Source organism: Diadema antillarum, unplaced genomic scaffold (genome assembly GCF_040938485.1).
Source record: "Diadema antillarum isolate AM-2024a unplaced genomic scaffold, OU_Dant_1.0 scf00000151, whole genome shotgun sequence".
NCBI lineage: Eukaryota > Metazoa > Echinodermata > Echinoidea > Diadematoida > Diadematidae > Diadema > Diadema antillarum.
Genome location: NW_027271040.1, coordinates 1,423,945 through 1,443,547, shown reverse-complemented (window position 1 = coordinate 1,443,547; position 19,603 = coordinate 1,423,945). Strand labels below are relative to the sequence as shown.

General features: G+C 41.6%; 1 protein-coding gene across 1 annotated transcript; it reads right to left on the bottom strand.

Annotated features, from left to right (window-relative positions):
- Window positions 1–3,936: 3,936 nt before the first annotated feature.
- LOC139721830 (retinoic acid receptor RXR-like) lies at window positions 3,937–15,131 on the bottom strand. The gene is made up of 6 exons (XM_071633150.1): window positions 15,128–15,131; window positions 13,383–13,562; window positions 10,911–11,062; window positions 9,986–10,112; window positions 6,245–6,469; window positions 3,937–4,187 (listed from the first exon to the last, which is right to left on the bottom strand). The coding sequence occupies exons 1-6, from the start codon at window positions 15,129–15,131 to the stop codon at window positions 3,937–3,939; spliced, it is 939 nt and encodes a 312-aa protein (XP_071489251.1).
- Window positions 15,132–19,603: the final 4,472 nt, after the last annotated feature.

Below are 19,603 nucleotides of genomic sequence, written 5' to 3'. Positions count from 1 at the left end.
AGGGCAGCAAACCGAGAATACGTCTGATCCTCATACACAGAGCATCGGTCAGTGAGAATGATGCGCTCATGGGCACCTCCTGTTTGACGGCTTCCCCTGATCTACACACTATCGAGGGACAATCTCCCTTGCAGACACCTACCAGAACAGAATATCAAATATCACGACTGCTACAAAGAGCCTGGCAGCCGTCTTACAGTCAGTGTAAGTCCCTCGGCTATTAGAATGAAGGAAGTCGTCCACACTGCGTGGTTTGTCGCTAATGAGGGTACATATTTTCTATCTCACAAAAAAGACAGCCTAGACAGGATTCCGTCTACGCCACTACACTGCAACGCCCTTCGTTCCTGTTAATAATACGTGCAGGAGGAACACACGAAACCGCGAGAAAAGCCACGTCACAAGTCTGTTCTGCTTGCCACACATAAATGTAATCACAACCTTGAATTTAGCAGTTTTGTGGGGCGGATTTCTCACCCTCCTCATGTCTGAAATTGCGAGCCCTGTCACAGCACATAGCGTATTGTACAAATCAAACACCCTGTTTCACAAATGGAAGAATGAACACCATCATCTCTATTTTTCTCTTCCTCCACTTTTATTTTTTTTTTTGCCTCAAAATAAGACACAACTTAAAATCTATTGCACATTTTCATCTTTTTTTTTTCGCATCGTAATACAAAATCATTTGCTAGAGAACGCGCAAATCACCTAAACTTGTCCAGTCACTCATAATGAAATTTAGACAAATGCTAAGGTAAGGCAGACTCACCAAATTCACAGATTGGAGGAACAGGACATGACTGCATGAAAACAAAGATGTATATAAAGGTTGAAACTGAATGACAATGTCCTGGTAACAAAATCATTTCACATTCCTAAAACTGGAGGTAAGGCTAAGCATCAATCAAGAGAGACGGACTGTGATTGTGATCTGTGCAGAGAACTTTTTATGAAGACAAGAACTGACAGGAGTGATGGGATACTGGGAACACAGTAAAAGGTAGGGGTGTGAGAGTACTTGCAGAAAAATAAAATCTGAAGAAAAAAAAAAATTGAAACTTAAGAAAAAAGATCTGAAGTGCACTGAACTGTGAACATTTCACACTGTGAAAAAAGTCTGAAGTAGGTTTTGGGCAGATTTATAAAGACCGAAATCAGATTAAATTATGAACTTTCACATCCCTGTCAAATATCGGTTTGGGCAAGTACTTCTTCTTCTTCTTCTTCTTTTTTAAGCAAAAAATATGGCACAATTTCGATCTGACTGGTTGGAAATACCAGTATCTTCTTGCTTGCGTGGACTGGACACAAAAAAAAAAAAAAGAAGACAAAAAACACTCATAAAACTTTACTTGCTAAAATTTTGTATACTTATACTAAACTATGTGGGTCAAAAGCAAAATTTTACATTACGTTGAAAGTTTACTTGTGAACACTTTGATCTCAAAGCTATTTCTAACCTGCACTCAATCTTTGCCACTTACTTGATGTCTCATGTCACAAAATCACGAAGGACAATAAACGTTCTTTTATATTCTCAAATAATTGTGTGTGCGTGAGGTTTCCTTTGAAAATGCTCAGACTTAAACAGAGAGGTAAAAGTGTACTTATCCACATTCTCCTTGGCATATGCAATACACGACTGTGTAGTATTCTGGCACGCACTGTTATGTGGGAAATGTCTGCAGTCAGTCACACAAGGCTATTGCAGGGATTTTCACATATCCCCAGCCAGCGCATGCCTCATTTCTTCTCACCCAGTAAAGACAGTGTTACGGAAACACTGCAAATTTACAGATGTTCCGTACTATCATGCATTTTCCCGACGTTTCACGGAACACCGCAAAATGACGTACACACCCAGTCTGCAAAAATACAACCATTCGGACATCTGACGGCGTCTTACTTTTTGTCCTCAACCTTTCAGATCGTAAATTCGCCGTAGAGGTCACGACCGCTCTCGTCATGAAAATCAGTAGGTCATCCGAGATTCGCCGCTGCCAAAACGGCTGATCTATTAGCAGATCTTGAGTATAGGAACTATCAACCCAGAAGCATCACGCATCAATCACTGCCGTACTCACAAATTTTTCGCCAGCTGGACATCATGGAACATACCACTGCCTCCTGAGGGGGCGACGCTGAACTTCGCATCACTGTTGACCGGATACCCTTTACACAACATCTCTTTGAATAGAACCAGTCACTGCTCACAAAATCCACCATTTAGCCTTTCATCATACAAATATTACAATGAAGCACTGGTTGGTTTCAGTCCCAATACATGTTCTGACACACTGCCATCCATCATAACCGATCATGGTTGGTGCAATGTTTCATTTATAAAGTCTGAACCCTTTGAGCCATAATGCATATATAACCATGCACTCGAGGTGAAGGATGTCGAATTAAGTCAAGACATTTGCTTGAATGCTGTTTGGGGAATCTTATCATAATTGCTGGGGGTAGTGGAGCAGATCGAGAGCAGGACGCTGAACTGCCGGTAGGTTGGCACACTTCTGCGTTGGCACGAGAAGGGAGTGTGTGGATTTACAGAGCCACAAGATTATAGAGTCCTCTTTCGATACACACGCTTAAACGTATATGTGCATGATGGCTGGGATAGAATTCACACTGCCACCAGCCACGACCCAGCACCAGCTCTGCCCCTTTGCATGGGAGATGGGGCTAGTGGCAGTCCCGCTTGAACGAGATGGCAGGTGGCTTGGTGCAAATATTCTACCATAATGGTGGATTCCGACTATTCACGCTACGAATGCTTTCCATCACAAGAAGCATTATGTTAACACTCCTTCAATGTGCGAAGAAAGGGCCTAATGCTGTGTGCGCCATATATTTTTGCGGGTTTCGTTTTTTTGGTTAATTTTCACGAGTCATGGTGCAATTTGCGAATTTAACGAGACGCAAAAATACTAACTCTGATCCCAACATGAATGCAACGTGTGCGCATTCCTATCTCTGTTCATTACTATACTCCACAATTGCGAATTTGACCACTTTTGAAATTGTTGGGAGTTCCAAATTCACGAAAAATTGGACTCCCTAAATATATGGCTTTATACAGTATGTACTTGCCTCGATCTGTTCTAATCAATGGTGGATACCGACTGACTTCATACTACAGCCATCAAGATCTGTGGAATTTCTCTGTGTAGATTGGCAAAAATCAACATATAAAGGATATTACCTTTAAAAAAAAAAAAATGGCTGTCACAACCAAAGTACAGCTCTTGCTCGTGACATTATTATTCGATACCTCTCATTATGCTCTTCCCATATCAGTAAATGTCGACTGGCAAAAAAATGAATATACTGACTTACTTTTGGGCAAGGCATGCCCATATTGATACATATCATATGACATAAGAGAGGAGGGAATATGTATGGTTTTTCCTTGATAAGATACTCCATGACCCCTCACACTATCTTAGAAGGCCAAATGAAGTGTTTAAAGGTAGGGAGGGGAAAAAAAACAAACAAACTTATGCACAAAAACCAAATTTGAACTTGCTACTTACGCAAGAAATGAGAAGTTCATTTTCCTGTTGGAACACTTGTGGTTTGACGTCACACAAGAAAAAAAAAAAAACACAACTTACAAAAATCACAAGTATGTTCCTTACGGACTCCACAACAATATGACATCGATGGGGGCTTCCTCTTCCCCCTGGTGCTGTTGCTCACATGGATGTGTATACATGGGACTAAAGGAGGCGGAGGGCATCGTGCGAGTCCGATCCATGGATAGCTTCACAGTCTAAAGAGTTACGATCACAAATTTCTTAGCCGTTTTTTTTTTCACATACATTTTTTCCCCCGGGAAATTCTTTCCAATCATGCCAAGGGGGAGAAAAAAAAAAAACGGGAGAAAAAAAAAAGAGAGGCTCAAACGAGTGAAGAGTGCCCTCCTTCTCAGCTGTTGTTTGGTGCCTCCAGCATCTCCATGAGGAAAGTGTCGATGGGCGTGTCCCCGATGAGTTTGAAGAAGAAGAGGTGCTCCAGGCACTTGAGGCCGATGGAGCGCAGGGCGGGCAGTCTGAGCAGGAGCTTGGCGAAGCGCCCCGGCTCGTCCGTATACTGGTTGCGGCAGTACTCCTCGAGGGACGCGTACACCTTCTCGCGTAGCTCCTCCACTTTCTGGATGGATGTCAGGTTCTTGGCATCTGCACGTGGGTGAGTTGGGGGAGGAAAACAGACAAATCAATTCAGACATCAATTCAGACACATCTATTTCCTCTACAGTCCTACCTCTCATATCTGGCCTCCTTTTATCTGGATATCTCTATTATTCAGACGCGTCCTCGCCCTGATTTTTCTTCTTCTTTTCAATCTAATAATTACGGGGAAAAGGGGGATTTCAAACTAAAAAAAAAATTCTACACAAATCCACATGAATGACATATTATTCCCAACATAAGTAACATACACATGAAGTACACTGACATCAAATTTTCATCAAAATAACAGCCATTTTAGCAAAGAAAGAGTTTCAGTGTACGCTACCTGCAATAGGTTACATGTACCTACAACTGGGTAGGTAGCTGTGTAAAACATTGAATTTCCCATATCTGGCCAAATCCCTTATCTGGACACGTCCGGATTGAAGAGGTCAAACTGTATTTCTTATTCTCTCTTCCCTATCTCTTTCTCATTAGCGGAGCTCCATCTTTAGTTGTTGCTGTTTTTTCTTCTAAGGCCTCCCCCTCCCCCCCCCCACTTTGGTTTCTACGACTATTTTGCATTGCCATTTGTTGCAAAAGTATATGTTCCTGGAGTATTCATTTAGATATGTTTGTAAATCATGACAAGACAAAGTGTTACTGCATAGTGATAATCACTGTAATTTAATTATGTTTGTTGCTTTACTTTTGTGAACACAAAGTAAAAATCAAAACAAAATGAAATGAATCAAGTCAATTTATCATCGTAAGTTGAAAGAGTGCCCTTGTGGCTCTGTGGGTAAAGACCACAAACTCTTAAAGTCTCTGATTCAAGTCCTCCTGGCAGCAGTGGTTTCATCATTGCTATGGGCTTCTGAGGGCATTTATGGCCTGCTTACAAGTATTCAAATGCACACTTCATGACCATAATCATTATTATGTGACTGAGCATAACAAAACAAAACCACAACCAACAAAAATTCACACACACTGATTTCGTGTCATGACTGAAAATAGGTGAAATGGGTCAACTTGATAAATCCTGAGTTTTTCATATTTTCTGAAAGAGCGAGACTTCATCTGCATCATGGCAGAGTTTTTGATCATAACACGAACATGAAATGGTGTTTTTAGCAGTTTTCCAGAACACTTTTTTTGTAGAATAGTGTGATTAGGTGTGTCTGAGAGTCCCCTTTTAAAACCTTGCACACGCTCTTCAATTTTCAAGCTTTCTATTCCTGTAGTTACAGATACTTTTCTTCCTTTCACTAACTCTAACTGACTAAGGATTTCATCATTAAATAGACAAAACAAACCTTTGGAAAAATCTAAAAATAGAGGGGGGGGGGGGGAAGATGACCTGAATGCCAGCGTTACTCTGATATCAAAGATGAAAGACAAGTTAAATCAGAAATGGCTCTCCTCTTTCTCTGATCTCAGTGAAAACAACAGATCTGCTGCTTGGCTTCTGTCACACACACACATACACACACACACACACACACACACACACACACACACACACACACACACACACACACACACACGCACACACACACACGCACACACACACGCACACACGCACACACACACACACACACACACACACACACACACACGCACACACACGCCTATCACCACGATAAGGATGACAAACAGCTTCCTTGGTGTCAAGCCTTTGGATCACCTTCCTGATAAACGTCACTCCTGTGTCTATCCCAAGATAACGTCTATAGGGACTCAGTGACTGTAAAGACAGCTGTTCGTGTTTGAACAAACGTGGTGGTTGGCACAGCCGACCATGAAACAACAGCCCACCCCCACCCCCCAATTTAAAAACAAAAAGCAAGAAAAGACGAACCAATCTAGTGCATAAAAGAGAGAAAAACTAGCAATTTGATAACTGACAATTTGTAAGATACCACAAATACAAACAATTCAATGATATCTGTATTCTCTTGTAGGAAAATGAAGATATTTCAAGTTTTCAGGGAGCCCTCCTGTTATGTATGTTATGAACAACAGGACAGCTTTGCCAATAGATGGCGACATTCTCGTACCTGGGTTGAAGAGGACGATGGCCCGCAGGCATCCTAACTCCGTCTTGTCCATCTTCATCTCGCGCATCTTGGCCACGAGCTCGGTGAGGACGCGGTCGAAGATGGTGCCGACGCCGGCGCTGTGCGCGCTGTTGCGGTGTACGTGGAGACCGGTGGCAAGGAGGATGCCGTCCTTGACTTGGATGGATCGGTGCGAGAAGGCCGCTATCAGCAGCTCATTCCAGCCTGCCGTCACAGAAAACCAAAGAAGATAAAGACAGACTGGTTTGAAACACATCACTTCCAAGACACTACATTTTTCTGGTTTGTTGTTACATCTTTTTATCAAATTTTCACTACTGTATAAGCTGTTATTTTCACCAGGGTTTAATTTTCGCAAAATTTGCGAATCACAGTTGGACCGCGAATTTAACAACATGCGAAAACGTCACCATGCACTAAGGTGATAGTGTGCTTATGAAGGCTTTTGTGTCAATACGCGAAAACAACATCTCACGAAAATGTCTGTGATCAAGTCATTTGTGAAAATATCTGTACGTGAAAATGACAGCATATGCAATATTCATTGTTAGTGTTTTGATAAGGTAGAGTAAAAATAAAATAAAAAGGGTAAAAAATATCATTACGTCGAGCCAACTATTCATCACTAGCGAACAATCCAGAGGCAAACTGCTACCAGCAATTTGTTCCAGCCTGTGGTCAGGCAGGAACAAGACAAGGCATGAATGGAATCTAAAGACCGAGGTAGCGTGAGGAATCATGGGTAGTCTGATTGAATAAATCTGTATTCGCTGCCCACTGGGGTATATATGAAAACCATCTTTAGCGCCATCAGCCATGTATCAGCGATATGTTCATCTAAGCATAGGCTCTTCGGTTACAGCCAACTCCCGTCAAGGTTCTTCAACATAGAGATCTGGAAAAAAAATCATTTTAGCAGATCCCCAATTTATATTTAGATCCACATTTAGCTATAAAATCATGGCTGCGCTTGACCCCTGCCAGATCTCAATTACTTCCCGTAAAGTGAATGCCTCAAGTTGCTTCAGCACCACTATTATTCCTTAACAAGAGTCTTATGCATCCTAAGGGAGGTCAACTATTCTGTGTTTTTGCTGTGCTGTAAAAACGACCAATCGTCGCCACCGTCTGCTTGTCGATTTCAAGTTTTGCACAAACGCTCACTAAGCGTGAAAGTTGGGGGGTCATTACACTGGGTACACTGCTATCCTGGATTTTATCACCATCGCCACGCACAGGTCGTTGGGGGAAAACTACAGGGTGTATTATTGATGAGAAGCACCATATCGTCGGCTGAGAATGATAAGGGCGTTAAGTTGCCACTAAACCCGTAGTGTTCACGACCACTTAACGCCCTTCTCATTCTCAACAGACGATATGAACAAGCTGATGGCAAAGGAGCCAAGTTTGTTATCAGTGACTGTAAGGTTATCATGTGAACATAATCATCTTGTGTCACACCTTTTCCGGTTAGATTGGACCAAAGACAGAAGCTGGGGGGGGGGGGGGGGGGGGAATGGCTAAAAAAAGACAAATAACACAATTCCTCCATAGAATTTTCCCTACACGCTTCTTTCAAGTCATCATCTCAGTTTAGGAAAGGATATATGGGGGGGGGGGAGGAACATCTCTGAGAGGTCCATTTGAAGTTTGATTGATTAGACATCGACTTCAGAAGGGTGTAAGTGAAGTGTTCCCACCGCTTGATAACAAGCTTCTCAGGATACAAATTTTTCCCAGCCACATTCCAAGCAATGGGCAGGAAAAGGTGTGCCGAGAGGGTAATTTTATCTTTGCTGCAGACAACGTTAGATATAAGCTTTTTCTTCTGACGCCCACTGACTTTGTCGATGGAACAGACGATCCCCACACTGTGGTATGGGTGCTGGCAGGGGGCTACTGGTTCCCAAGTCTCATTGGTACAGTCTATGTGTTTTTGTAATGGGAGTATTAATTTTGATAAGTTCTTTTTGGTTTCAGATGTTTTCAAATTGGTTTCAAATTGTTTTGGGTATACACAATTAAAGAGATATCATATAGATATGGAGTGTTTATGTATTTTAGCATTTGTGCTATACATGGCGTGATGTACACTTGTGTAAAGCGCTGTGAAACAACTGTATAGTTCATAAGAGCGCTATACAAATGTAATCATTACCTCCGCCAAGGAAGGAGGTTATGTCTTCATCGGCATTGGTTTGTTTGTTTGTTTGTTTGTTTGTTAGTGTGCAAACCAACTCAGAGAGTTGCGAACAGATTTGAATGGAACTTGCAGGAAAAGTTGATAATGACACAGGGAACACATGATTAAATTTTGGTAGTGATCTGGGATTTTTTGTGGATTGTTGAGAGATCTTTTTATCTTTTGGCAGTTAGGGTCAATGAACTCTGGAGTTCAAGATGCACGTATTTGACGTTTTGCATATGTGCTCTAAAGCGCATGCTCTGCATGGGTGAGGAGCTGCATAGTTGGAAGCTGATGACGTTAACAAAAGGCTTCTATATTGGGAAATTGGGCAATTTTCAGCACGTGTGTATGGGTGGAAATTAGCTGCTTAGCGGAAGTCTGCGCTCTCCCAAGTATTTTACTACAGTCAAACCTGTCATTGTTTTTGTAATTGTAATTGAGGACCGATGCACGATGGACCAAACTGTAAATGTATACGTCTGACTGAGAGTCAAAGGTCAGCGAAGAGCAGAGATGAGACCGACTACTCATGACATGCTCAAGATCATCTTTTCATGTTCCAGGATCGGAAGAAATATTTCGACACTGGAGCTGAGGGCAACCTGTACACTGCATACACAACATTGGGTGGTAGAAGGCTTCACAGTGCACCACGTATTCTTTCTTGAGTATGTGAGTGGCCCTGAAAAGGGCCTACCCAATCCCTGATTCTACCATCCAACGTTTGACCACCACGGAAGCCTTCAAAGATTTCATCATACACAACATTACTTCACAGCGGCTCTACGTTTTGGAATTTTCACCAAGTTAGCTGTTATTCGTGCGACTGACAAGCCAAAATACTGCCTCCTGTAACATAAAAGCAATCTGTACTATCTCCTAGGTGGAAAATCACTCCTTAGCTTCTTGAAAAGGATGATGCTTATTACCTTCCCCAAGAAAGTCATGTTTTTGACGGCACTGATTCGTTTTTTTCTGTTTGCAAAATAACGCAAATAGTTGTGAACCATTTCGGATGAAATTTACAGGAGAAGTTGATAAGACACAAGTAACAGATGATTGAATTTCGGTAATGATCCATATCATCATCTGCATCCAAGATTTTTTTTCAAAATTTTGTGACGGATTCTTTATCACTGACAAATAGGGCCAACCAGCGAGGGAATTCAAGCAGCACAAACGCACACTGAGCGCACGTACAAGGTGCAGCAGGAAGCTAAAGGTAGAGCTACTAGAAAGGATTCTTTATGGTTGGAAAATAGGGCTTTTATAAGCAAATGTGAATATGGGTAAAAATGAGCTGCTTGGCAGAGGTCCGCACTCCCCTAGTGCTTTTCCAGGTTCTCATTCCATTGCTGCGTTCCTCCATCCTGCATTTGACTGGGTTGCAAAAATGTCTTTCAAGTCCTATTTGTAAAACGTGTGACAAAGGCAGTATTCGGGACCTTGGGTAAAAAGAGAATTAACGAAAGGGACCAGACTCGGCCAAAGTTGTCCGCCGCTCTCATCACTGAAAGAGAATCTCAACTCACCTGCTCTGAGGAGCGTGACCTGGTCGTCTAGGGGCAGTTCTGTGAAGTGTGGGATCCTCTTGGCCCACTCCACCAACGTGAAGAGTTGCTTGTCGGCAGCCTGGCAAATGTTTGTCACGGGGTCTCGCTGCATGGCGCAAGAGAAACCAAAGTGAGCGAAGCGTCACAAAGCAGAAGTGTGGTTGGAGGAGGAAAAACACCTTACAGACATCTCAAATCACAAACTTAATTTTAATAGTGATGCTCAGGCCAAAGTCGAACATCAATGCTCTCCATTTTGTTTTCTATATTTAGGATTATCGGTAATTTCCATTATAAGTTGGTTCCCAACCTGGTTCCTCACGAGAAACAGCCTTGATCCACTGGCCAAGGCTCCAAAGAGCTGCCATACTCATTTCAACTTGTAGGGAAAATATAGTCCTAATATGACTGCAAAACTGTCAATATTTGCTATGAGAGTACCACATATGCACGAGAATGTGTGACATAATGCTATGATAATGCACTTCCTGGTAAAGATGGAAATGCAGAATATTAGCCAAAAAGGATCGGTGGAAGTACTAAAGTCTTTAGAGCATACCTGATCATGGTTGCTTCATAATTTTTCATAATCGATTATTGATAATATTGATAAAATGCTTCTAGAATTAATGTTTTGCTTTACGATCTTAGCATTTTATGGACCTCTGCAAAAGTGTACTAGTACTTTCAGGAGGAGCTAGCATACAACACGCTCATTATCAGAAAATGTTACATTTTATCAACCACTCGCTAGAGGAAAAAAAAATCACTTCTAACCGACCTGTTTCACCTGCACACTCTACAACGAGAAAGAGGAACGAAGACAAAAACATTTAAGGCAAATATGTCATAGAACTTCAGCCGGATATATATTTTCACTGTGCTCCGTCGCTAAAAGTCCTACCGGGGCATCTACGAAGGGTCCCTGGTTGGGCTCCACGGCCAGCTCGGCATCCAGGATCTTCTCGACGGGCATGTCGTTGCTCGCCCCGCTCGTGCTCTCCACCTGGCTGTCTCCCGTCGGCTTGTCCTTGCGCTGGCGCTCTTCTTGTACGGCTGCAGTAGAGATACAAGCTGGTTACATCAGTCACATTGATTGGAGGGGAAACAGCCCACACAAACGAAAAAAAAATCGTCACTTTTATCATAATTCCTCATACTTCGAATTTCTACCACATCATTCATTCAACAGAGACATGTTTTGTTTTGTTTTTTACTTTGGTGGATCCTTGATTGTGAAATCTATTTCATGGGTCACAATTTTTTAATTTTTCCAATGTTTATTATTTACATTCATCTTGGATGTTACACACACACAAAAACAAAATCAATAAAAATCATAGAAACAAAGCATGCACATAAAAAATACCATTGAAAGAAATGTAACCAGTTTCTCACCTCACCCAAATGATGAATATCATACCCTAGCGATATACTACATTACATCATTCGTTCTTACTACACCCTATTAGTATTTGCACTTACACCTCCATCCCCGCCCCCTCGTATCTAACCACTCCTGAAACTGTCGGGAAGTTGGGCATACGCAGTAATCAAGGACCCAGGACCGTAGGAAGTATGAGAATATGTAATGATCATTCTGCTTTCTTGTTGCAGAGTCTATGCAGGACTTGTCCATGCAATGTGGTATTACAATGCCATGCATCATGCAAGAACTCTGGAGACTGGGAAATATTGGTATTTAAAGAGAGACTGTCTACTATGACATACGGAGCAGGATCCAAATGTTGTTGTTGTGTTTTTCCACATTGCCTTCTATCACATTCTCCCTAGCCTTTTGTCAAGGCCCTCTCGCTGTATGGTTAAGAGAGCCCAGCCGAGTGAGGTTGCGCGAGGGCCTTTTTGAGATCTGCTTCCCATCCTTTTGTTAGCTCTTTGAATTACACTTGTACCAACTTTCGCTTTTCGATTTCGGGAGCAAAATACAACCAAGCTGTGTCTGTCTACCTGAGCCAGATTTGCATACAGTGAATGCATGCCGCAGACCTCCACGGGTGGTCAGTAAGGCTTGCGAACAGGCCAGACAACGCCAAGGCGGAGGATGAGGGGAGCACGCCATTCCATTGGTCGACCAGAACCCATTAATATGACTATTCAGTAGGGTTCATGTGTCATGAATAATAATGTGTGAAACAGATCTTAATGGGCTTTTACGCTGTCGCGTTCGGCTGGGCTCGCTTCACTTGCCTGTTTTTACTATAAAATAATATTTTCGCGGCATGACATTTTCCCCGAGTTGCCTCAACATTCAATGCATATCGTGTAGACAAGAACTTTCGCGTGCATTTTAATTTTGCAATTCTTGGCTCTCGCGAACTTAAAATGCACATGAACATTCCTCGTTTTACAGTAGCCGTCTTACAGCGAGAATGCTCTATGAGAGCAAATCTGAATTTCTAACAAGTGCATATATTCTCTTTCATCGTTATAGATCTATTCCATCAAGGCCACCAAACTATGCATAGAATACCTCCTCTCCTTATTTATCAACCTACATCTCTCTCTCTCTGTCCCTATGTCTATCTCTATCTCTTCCTTGCTACATCTGACCTTTTCATCACCTCACTTTTTATTACTTGTCAAAATGAATTAGCACGCTTGACATGCATGCATAGCATCTTTCTGGGATCTCTCTTTTTTCTTCCAGTTTCTCGTGTCGACTGGAAAACAATACAGTTTCTTAGATACCGACTAACCTGGCTTGAGACAACAAACATATGAAAACTTCTACGGTGGGGTTTTCATGATGATGTTAATGATAGTTTCACATTTGTAACTTAAAACACGAGATCGAGGATCCCAACAGGAGCCTCCCATCTGCAAGTAAATGACTGAGGGAAAAAAACAACAACAAAAAGATTTTGCCAGTTGTTTGTCTTTTTTGATGAATCTCGGTACAGGTCTAAAAATTCCAAATTATGTGTGTGTCTGAGTGCGCATGTGTAACATGCATGTGTTGGTATGAGGGTGTCTCAAGGAATCTGCCCATTTTTTTTTTGTCCAACTGCCCTTTCGTGATCTTCAGTACAATGTAGGTTCACGGTTCCTAGAGGATTAAGGGGAAATCGTTTTAGTATTTTTGCCCCTCTTTTCTTCTCTAAAGCAATGTTAATCTCAAATGGAACGCTTCCCCCAAATAGTTACTGACCTTGCCTCCACTCGTTAAGATCAAAATTCCCCTCATATGCCCCCCCCCCCCCAGAAAAAAGGAAGGAGATATTGAAAAAAGCACTCCTTGAGATCATAAAAGGTGTTGATTCAGGAGACGGGAGAGTCCAAGAGGGGCAGGTCGGGAGGAGCAGGTTGGGAGGGGGTTGGATTGGGGTGGGGGCAGGTGGGGCAATACCAAGCGTACCTTCTCTACGCATGCCCATGGCTATGCACTTCTGGTAGCGGCAGTATTGGCATCGGTTTCTCTGTCGTTTGTCCACCATGCAGTTGCGCTCGTCTCGACACGTATAGGAGAGGTCTTTCCGTACGGTCCTCTTGAAGAAGCCCTTACACCCTTCACAGCTGTAGACACCATAGTGTTTGCCTGTAAGGAGGGTGACAAAGAATGGAGAGAAAATTTGAGGAAGAAGTCTTACATTTTGGGCATTTTTTTTTTTTTGCAGTTGATAATCATATCGCAGTTATGATAATGATCATGATAATGATGATGATGATGTTGCCAGAGGAGAGAAGAGAAGATGGGAATAGAAAGACAAGATGAAGGAAAGGTGGAATACAGCCAGAAAAGAAAGAGGAGGAAGAGGAGGAAGAGGAGGAGGAGGAGGAGGAGCAGGAGCAGGAGGAGGGTGAGGAGGATGAAGAGGAGAAGAAACAAGATGAGGCAAAGCAAGAGGAAAAGTTAATATATGACCGGTATATTTTTGGCAACATCATAATGTTTGAAAGTAAACTTTCATACCCTTCAAAACGGGAGATTTTAAGAGGCTGGCAATAAATCATACATTGTATGTACATCCATCCACCTAGAGCATGTAACCGGGATAATGTTTTATGGGGCATTTACAACACATGCAATGCACAATAACGGCAGCCTGCGCAGCATGCAGCACCTACGCTGTAACTAGGGGCACTCTTCTCATCACCATGGCAACTGCAGTATTCGTAACTAACAAGGAAATTCAACTCTCCCGTGTGAAATGTGACCCCTTTTTTTTACAATGGATATATGCAGAACTGAAATAGCACGAAAGCAAGAAAATAAAAATTCACTCTTGATTAATCTCATATCATTAAAGTGCCTCAAATATTGGCATGATTGATGCAAGATTACTAATGACAAAGCGATACGAATAATGCCACGCTACACACCCACGGAAAGGGTATTCTTGTCCTAATCGGTTTGATTTAACGAAGGCTGAACATGAATCTTGATCAGACTTGTCCGTCCCTACAATGTGCCATACATCTCTTGAGGATAATGCGGCGAGTCACATGGGAACGACTGATTTAGCTCCCACAAATTACAATATTCTGCACACGCACTCTTGGAGGTAACATTCGGTCCAGGTGGCTTCTCATAATCAACTTTCACATCAGCTTGACTAATTATTGATTCCCTTTTTCCTGTTCTTTAAAATATAGATCGAGAACGAGGACTTCTGAGAAAAGTTGTCTTTAATGAGGAACACCCATTATCAAAAATTAATCTCTCACTCCACACGGCCTTGGTATTTCACAGAGGGGGAGGAGCATTCGTGCAAAGCCTTCACGTTACGCTTGGCAGCAACCAACTGCATGTCATGCATGTATAACGACACATCACGAACATCACATTTATTGGCTCGCATACAAATCAGCCCCAGCCTTCAAAAAAGAATAAGAAAAGAAAAACAAGAACGGGGATGATTCGTGAAGCTCGGCCATTTCCAAGACCAAAGAAATGTTCAGCGGATACAATCTCAAGGGAATCGTGACAATGTGAATAATTCCTTCTGGTATCAGCCATTTCTTAACAAAGAAAATCAATTATACAGTACTCCCAAACCTTGCATTGTTCTGATGACATGACTGAAAAATGAGTAGAAACTACTGCCTGCAGAAAATCTTGCTTTTGCCAACTAATTGATATGAGGTACAGTGTAACATTACCCATGTTCAAAGAATCTATTGAACATGTACAAATGGCTCAAATTAGTATGAACAGTAGTCATGGATTTCAAGGCTCTGCCAGTTATCTCTAATGCCACTCCCTAAATTGGCAAAGCCTTCCTGAAATTAGCTGCATCTCACCTACTGCTCACTCTGCTTATTTTCCCCGACATTTTTGATGTTCTTAGCATCATTTTGCTACTCTGCAGACAATATGTGATATCATTTTACATAGCTGTCAAGGCTATTACGTGGTATAATGCACCAAAGAGAAAGATATTCAAAGGGGGGGGGGGGGGGGGTCCTAGGAATGGTTACAGTCACAATGATGCTTACTTTCTTCTTTTTTAGAGACCATTTCCTGGGGAAAGAAGAATTACCCTGATCCTGACTCCTGATTCTAATCACAGGCACAGATATGTTTATATCGGTATGTGTACTATATATGCCATATATCTATGTGATGGTTCAAAAAAAGCAAAAACAAAAGCAAACACAAAACATAATAGGAATATACATAAACTTTGGAATCAAGCAATGAGATCAACGTTTGAACTGCCTGTTCATTAAAGGCATACCACACACCTGCTGCTTACAAAAGTTAAAGAAAGAGAATAAATGGGAGAATTTCACACATTTTCCATTCATCATCTCTTTAGAAGATGTTCATAAATATCTTGTAGGAATACAAGGTTGAATGACAATTCTTTTTTTCCTTAAAAAAAGAAGAAGAAAAACCAGGAAAATTCCTGTCAAAACAGGACTAGTTTGCATGTGTGGTAATAGTCTATCTGTTAAAGAAACTTCATGTGGCCTTTAAATTTCCATAGCTGTTTCGCGGCGAGCAGCATGAGCAAACAGCCAGACCATGTGGCCCAGGAAGCAAAGAGTACACGAACCACACTGAGGCCTGGAACCCTGATCAGGCGCCCCCACAAGGAATCAAACACATACCCTAACCCCCTCCCGTGGCCCCCATTTCCTAGCCTCCCCCCCCCACCCCAATGTTCCTGTACCTCTTCTTATCCCAAGCATTACTACATGATGTACACAACAAACAGAGCTATTATTCCTACAAAGATAACCCAAATCTATAACTCCGTGACTATCAAAATATTAATACCCTTTGCTTGGTTTTCGTTTTTGTTGTTGTTGTAGTTGTTGTTTTTTGTGGGTTTTTTTTGCTAGTATCCCATCTACTTTAATAATCAAACAGGAACCTTCAAAAATAGAATGATGATGCAGTGTATATAAAATAACACGCATAGTATGTGAGATATTTCAGAGGGGGGTTTTGTTTTTGTTTCTTTTTTATAAACAATTTTTTTTTGCGAGTAAGACTGGTATACGCAAAATTAACAACATCCTAAAATATTGGCTCCAACGACACAAGTGCAGAGTTCATCTTCTTCAAAGTCATCTTCTCCAAAGTGCGACATGGCTTTCCTCGTTTCTTAAAGAGGATGTTCATTTCTCATCCCTTTGCTGTGGATCTAAATTTCATACATATTCAACCACTCGCAAAATTGTCTTTTACAAAAGTTCTACCTCTCCATTTGATATGTGTGTACAGAATATGTGCTCTATGGCCTGTTAAAAGTGCAGTAACTTTATTTGTGCTTTTCCCCAAAATCTACGCAGCTAGTTCGCCTTCAATATCATATCAATGCACATACTTCAGTGTGAGGTTATACTCTACATAATTCTACAGATCCAAACCCATACATTCACAATGAAATCTTCGCCTTCAATCATATCTTGACAACAATTTGTCCAAAATCTTGTCATATTCAGACCTTTTTATCAAGTCTGACTGCATTACATTTTGTATCTGATTTATAACAGCTCAGATGCCAAAATTTCATTTTCTTTTTTTTTTTTTTTTTTAACACAGACTTTTCTCTTTGACCCTATGGTCTGCACCTAACTTCACCCAAAATTTCTTTCATGCATTTGAAAGCCTGATTATGCCCATGCACACAGCTAATAATATTCAATCTAAATTTCACTTCCCCACAAAATAAGCAGTGAGATATTATTAAAGACTTTGTCCTTGGACCCCTTAACCTAAAAATCAATTTAAAACCCCTCATGAAACTCAGCTCCTGTCCATGTTTAACTTGGCCCTCGCACCCACAACCATTGCAGTAATCATGCTTTTTCTGTTTGTGCGCTCCCCCCCCCCCCCCGAAATGACTTCCCTACTCATTATTTCATACTCTACCTCCATTGACATTTTCAAAAAGAAACTCAAAACCCACTTATTTCAAAAACAGAACCAATGGTTATGTAATTATGGGCTTATTTGTATTCATAGTTGGTTTATATGTTTGTTCTCTTTGGTTAGTTGTAAAGCGCTTAGATAATATCTTTGTCTTAAGCGCTACATAAATTTTCCATATTACTCTTATCATTGTGCTTTTGAAACATCTAACGCCTTGATGAATTCTGTTACATTCTGTACAAGCTGTTATTTTCGCGACGGTTTAATTTTTGCGAATTTCGCGAATCACAGTTGGATCGCGAATTTAACAACACGCGAAAATGTCTCCATGCACCGTGTTAATAGTGCATCAATGTAAGCATAGGCGTCAATTCGCGGAAACAACATCTCGCGAAAATGTCTATGGCCTCGTCATTCGCGAAAATATCTGTACGGGAAAATAACAGCGTATACAGTATTTATAGAGTTGTCGCACAAACAAAGATTTTAGACATTGGGAGAAAGAAGACAGACCATGGATAGCCTAAAAAAAACAAAAACAAAATGGTTTCTTTTTTGAGGGTTGCCTAGGGGAGATCCCTGTGTTAGAAAGATCACTTGGTCGAGACACTCCTCCCCCCCCCCAAAAAAAAAAAAACATAATTGCCTTTTAAATCCCTCCGTGTGTGGGCACAAAGGCAGAGGAATTTGGGTGGTAAAAGAAACCTTATCATCACGTAATGGCAGCACAGATGATTGAAAGAGAAAGAAAGAAAAAAAAAAAGATGGTGCAGATGAGAGATGGTGATACTGACAGTGATAATGGTAATAATGATGACATTTACACTTGATTCAGACAAAAGCTGTGGTGCTGTTGATACACGATGAGCACTATGAAAAGAATAACAATACCACACACAATATTCAGCACATGTACACAGGATATCATCACTTTAATATTCACAGCACAGATTCATGTACACCATTTCTATAAGATGCACACTACAATGTACATGTGCTTTGAACAAGAAATCTTGGCTTAATTAAAATCCAGAAAACAGTTTTGCTGATGCATGCAAGCTTCTTTATTTTATTCTTTTCTCCTCATCTGGTTATGTTGGGCTAGCAAGCAGAAAGACCAGGGATATTTAGGAGAAGGACAGACTCAGTGCTTTTTGAAGGTGATCCCTAAATTGGCAGCAGTTGGCCTCTTAATGTCAAGGTCATGGCTGCCCTCTACTACTGCTGTTCCAGCTTCCACTCCGTCGAACAATGATGCATTATTGCATCTGTAGGGCCCCATGAGTGAGTGTGGGAGGGTGCCCGCAGCACATACACGCACACACACACACACATATACATTTCACAGACACCAGACACACTACACATGGCATGCACACACACACACACACACACAGACGAGACTAATTCTGTGTGGGGGGAAAAACGGGGTGGGTGGCCCTCGCAAGCCCGTAGCTGCACATGAATACAGTATCATCGAGAGCTACCTGCCAGCCACCAGAGAAAGACCCTGTCTGCCACAAACACATGCAGGCGTCATGAAAAAACATGGGAGCGCTCTCCCCCACTTTCTTCTCTGCCCTTTACCGGTGGGCATCCAGGCGAACACACGCCACAGACACCATGTAGACACCAACAAATGGAAAAGGCATTTCAATGTCTCCTCGTTAGCCAGCCTCTGCAGCACTAACCATACACACGGCAGGATTACCTGCCACTAGGCATCATAAAAACACACTCAAAAATACTACCCTCCCTGCACGAACACCCACACACACACACACACACACACACACACAAACACACACAGACACCGACACACCAGTTTACAATACTGAAGTATGTCAACCTTCCATCACGACCTCCCTGCCGATGAACTCTTTATTCAAAAGCGCGGCTGGATTGAGAGCGAGTAGGCAACGGCAGCTGGCCTGAACAAGGTATTATGGAGTATGAACTCAATTTCTGCTGTGGGCTGGGCTTGATTAGCTAAAGTGAACTTCCCTCACAAGGATTAGGGAGGCAAATATAAGTTTTAAAAAAAAACGCACAATAGTTGCCATTGTTTCTTTCGGCAAAAACGCAGTATTACGATTAACAACGGAAATACAATTACTTGACACAAATTGACAAAATCATAATCCAACCACACAATTAGATGAATGTGTACTTCTAATTGTGTATACTGTACAAGATCTCAACTTTGAAGAGAAAAGCAAGTTTTGGCAAGAAGAGAAGAACAGAAATAAATC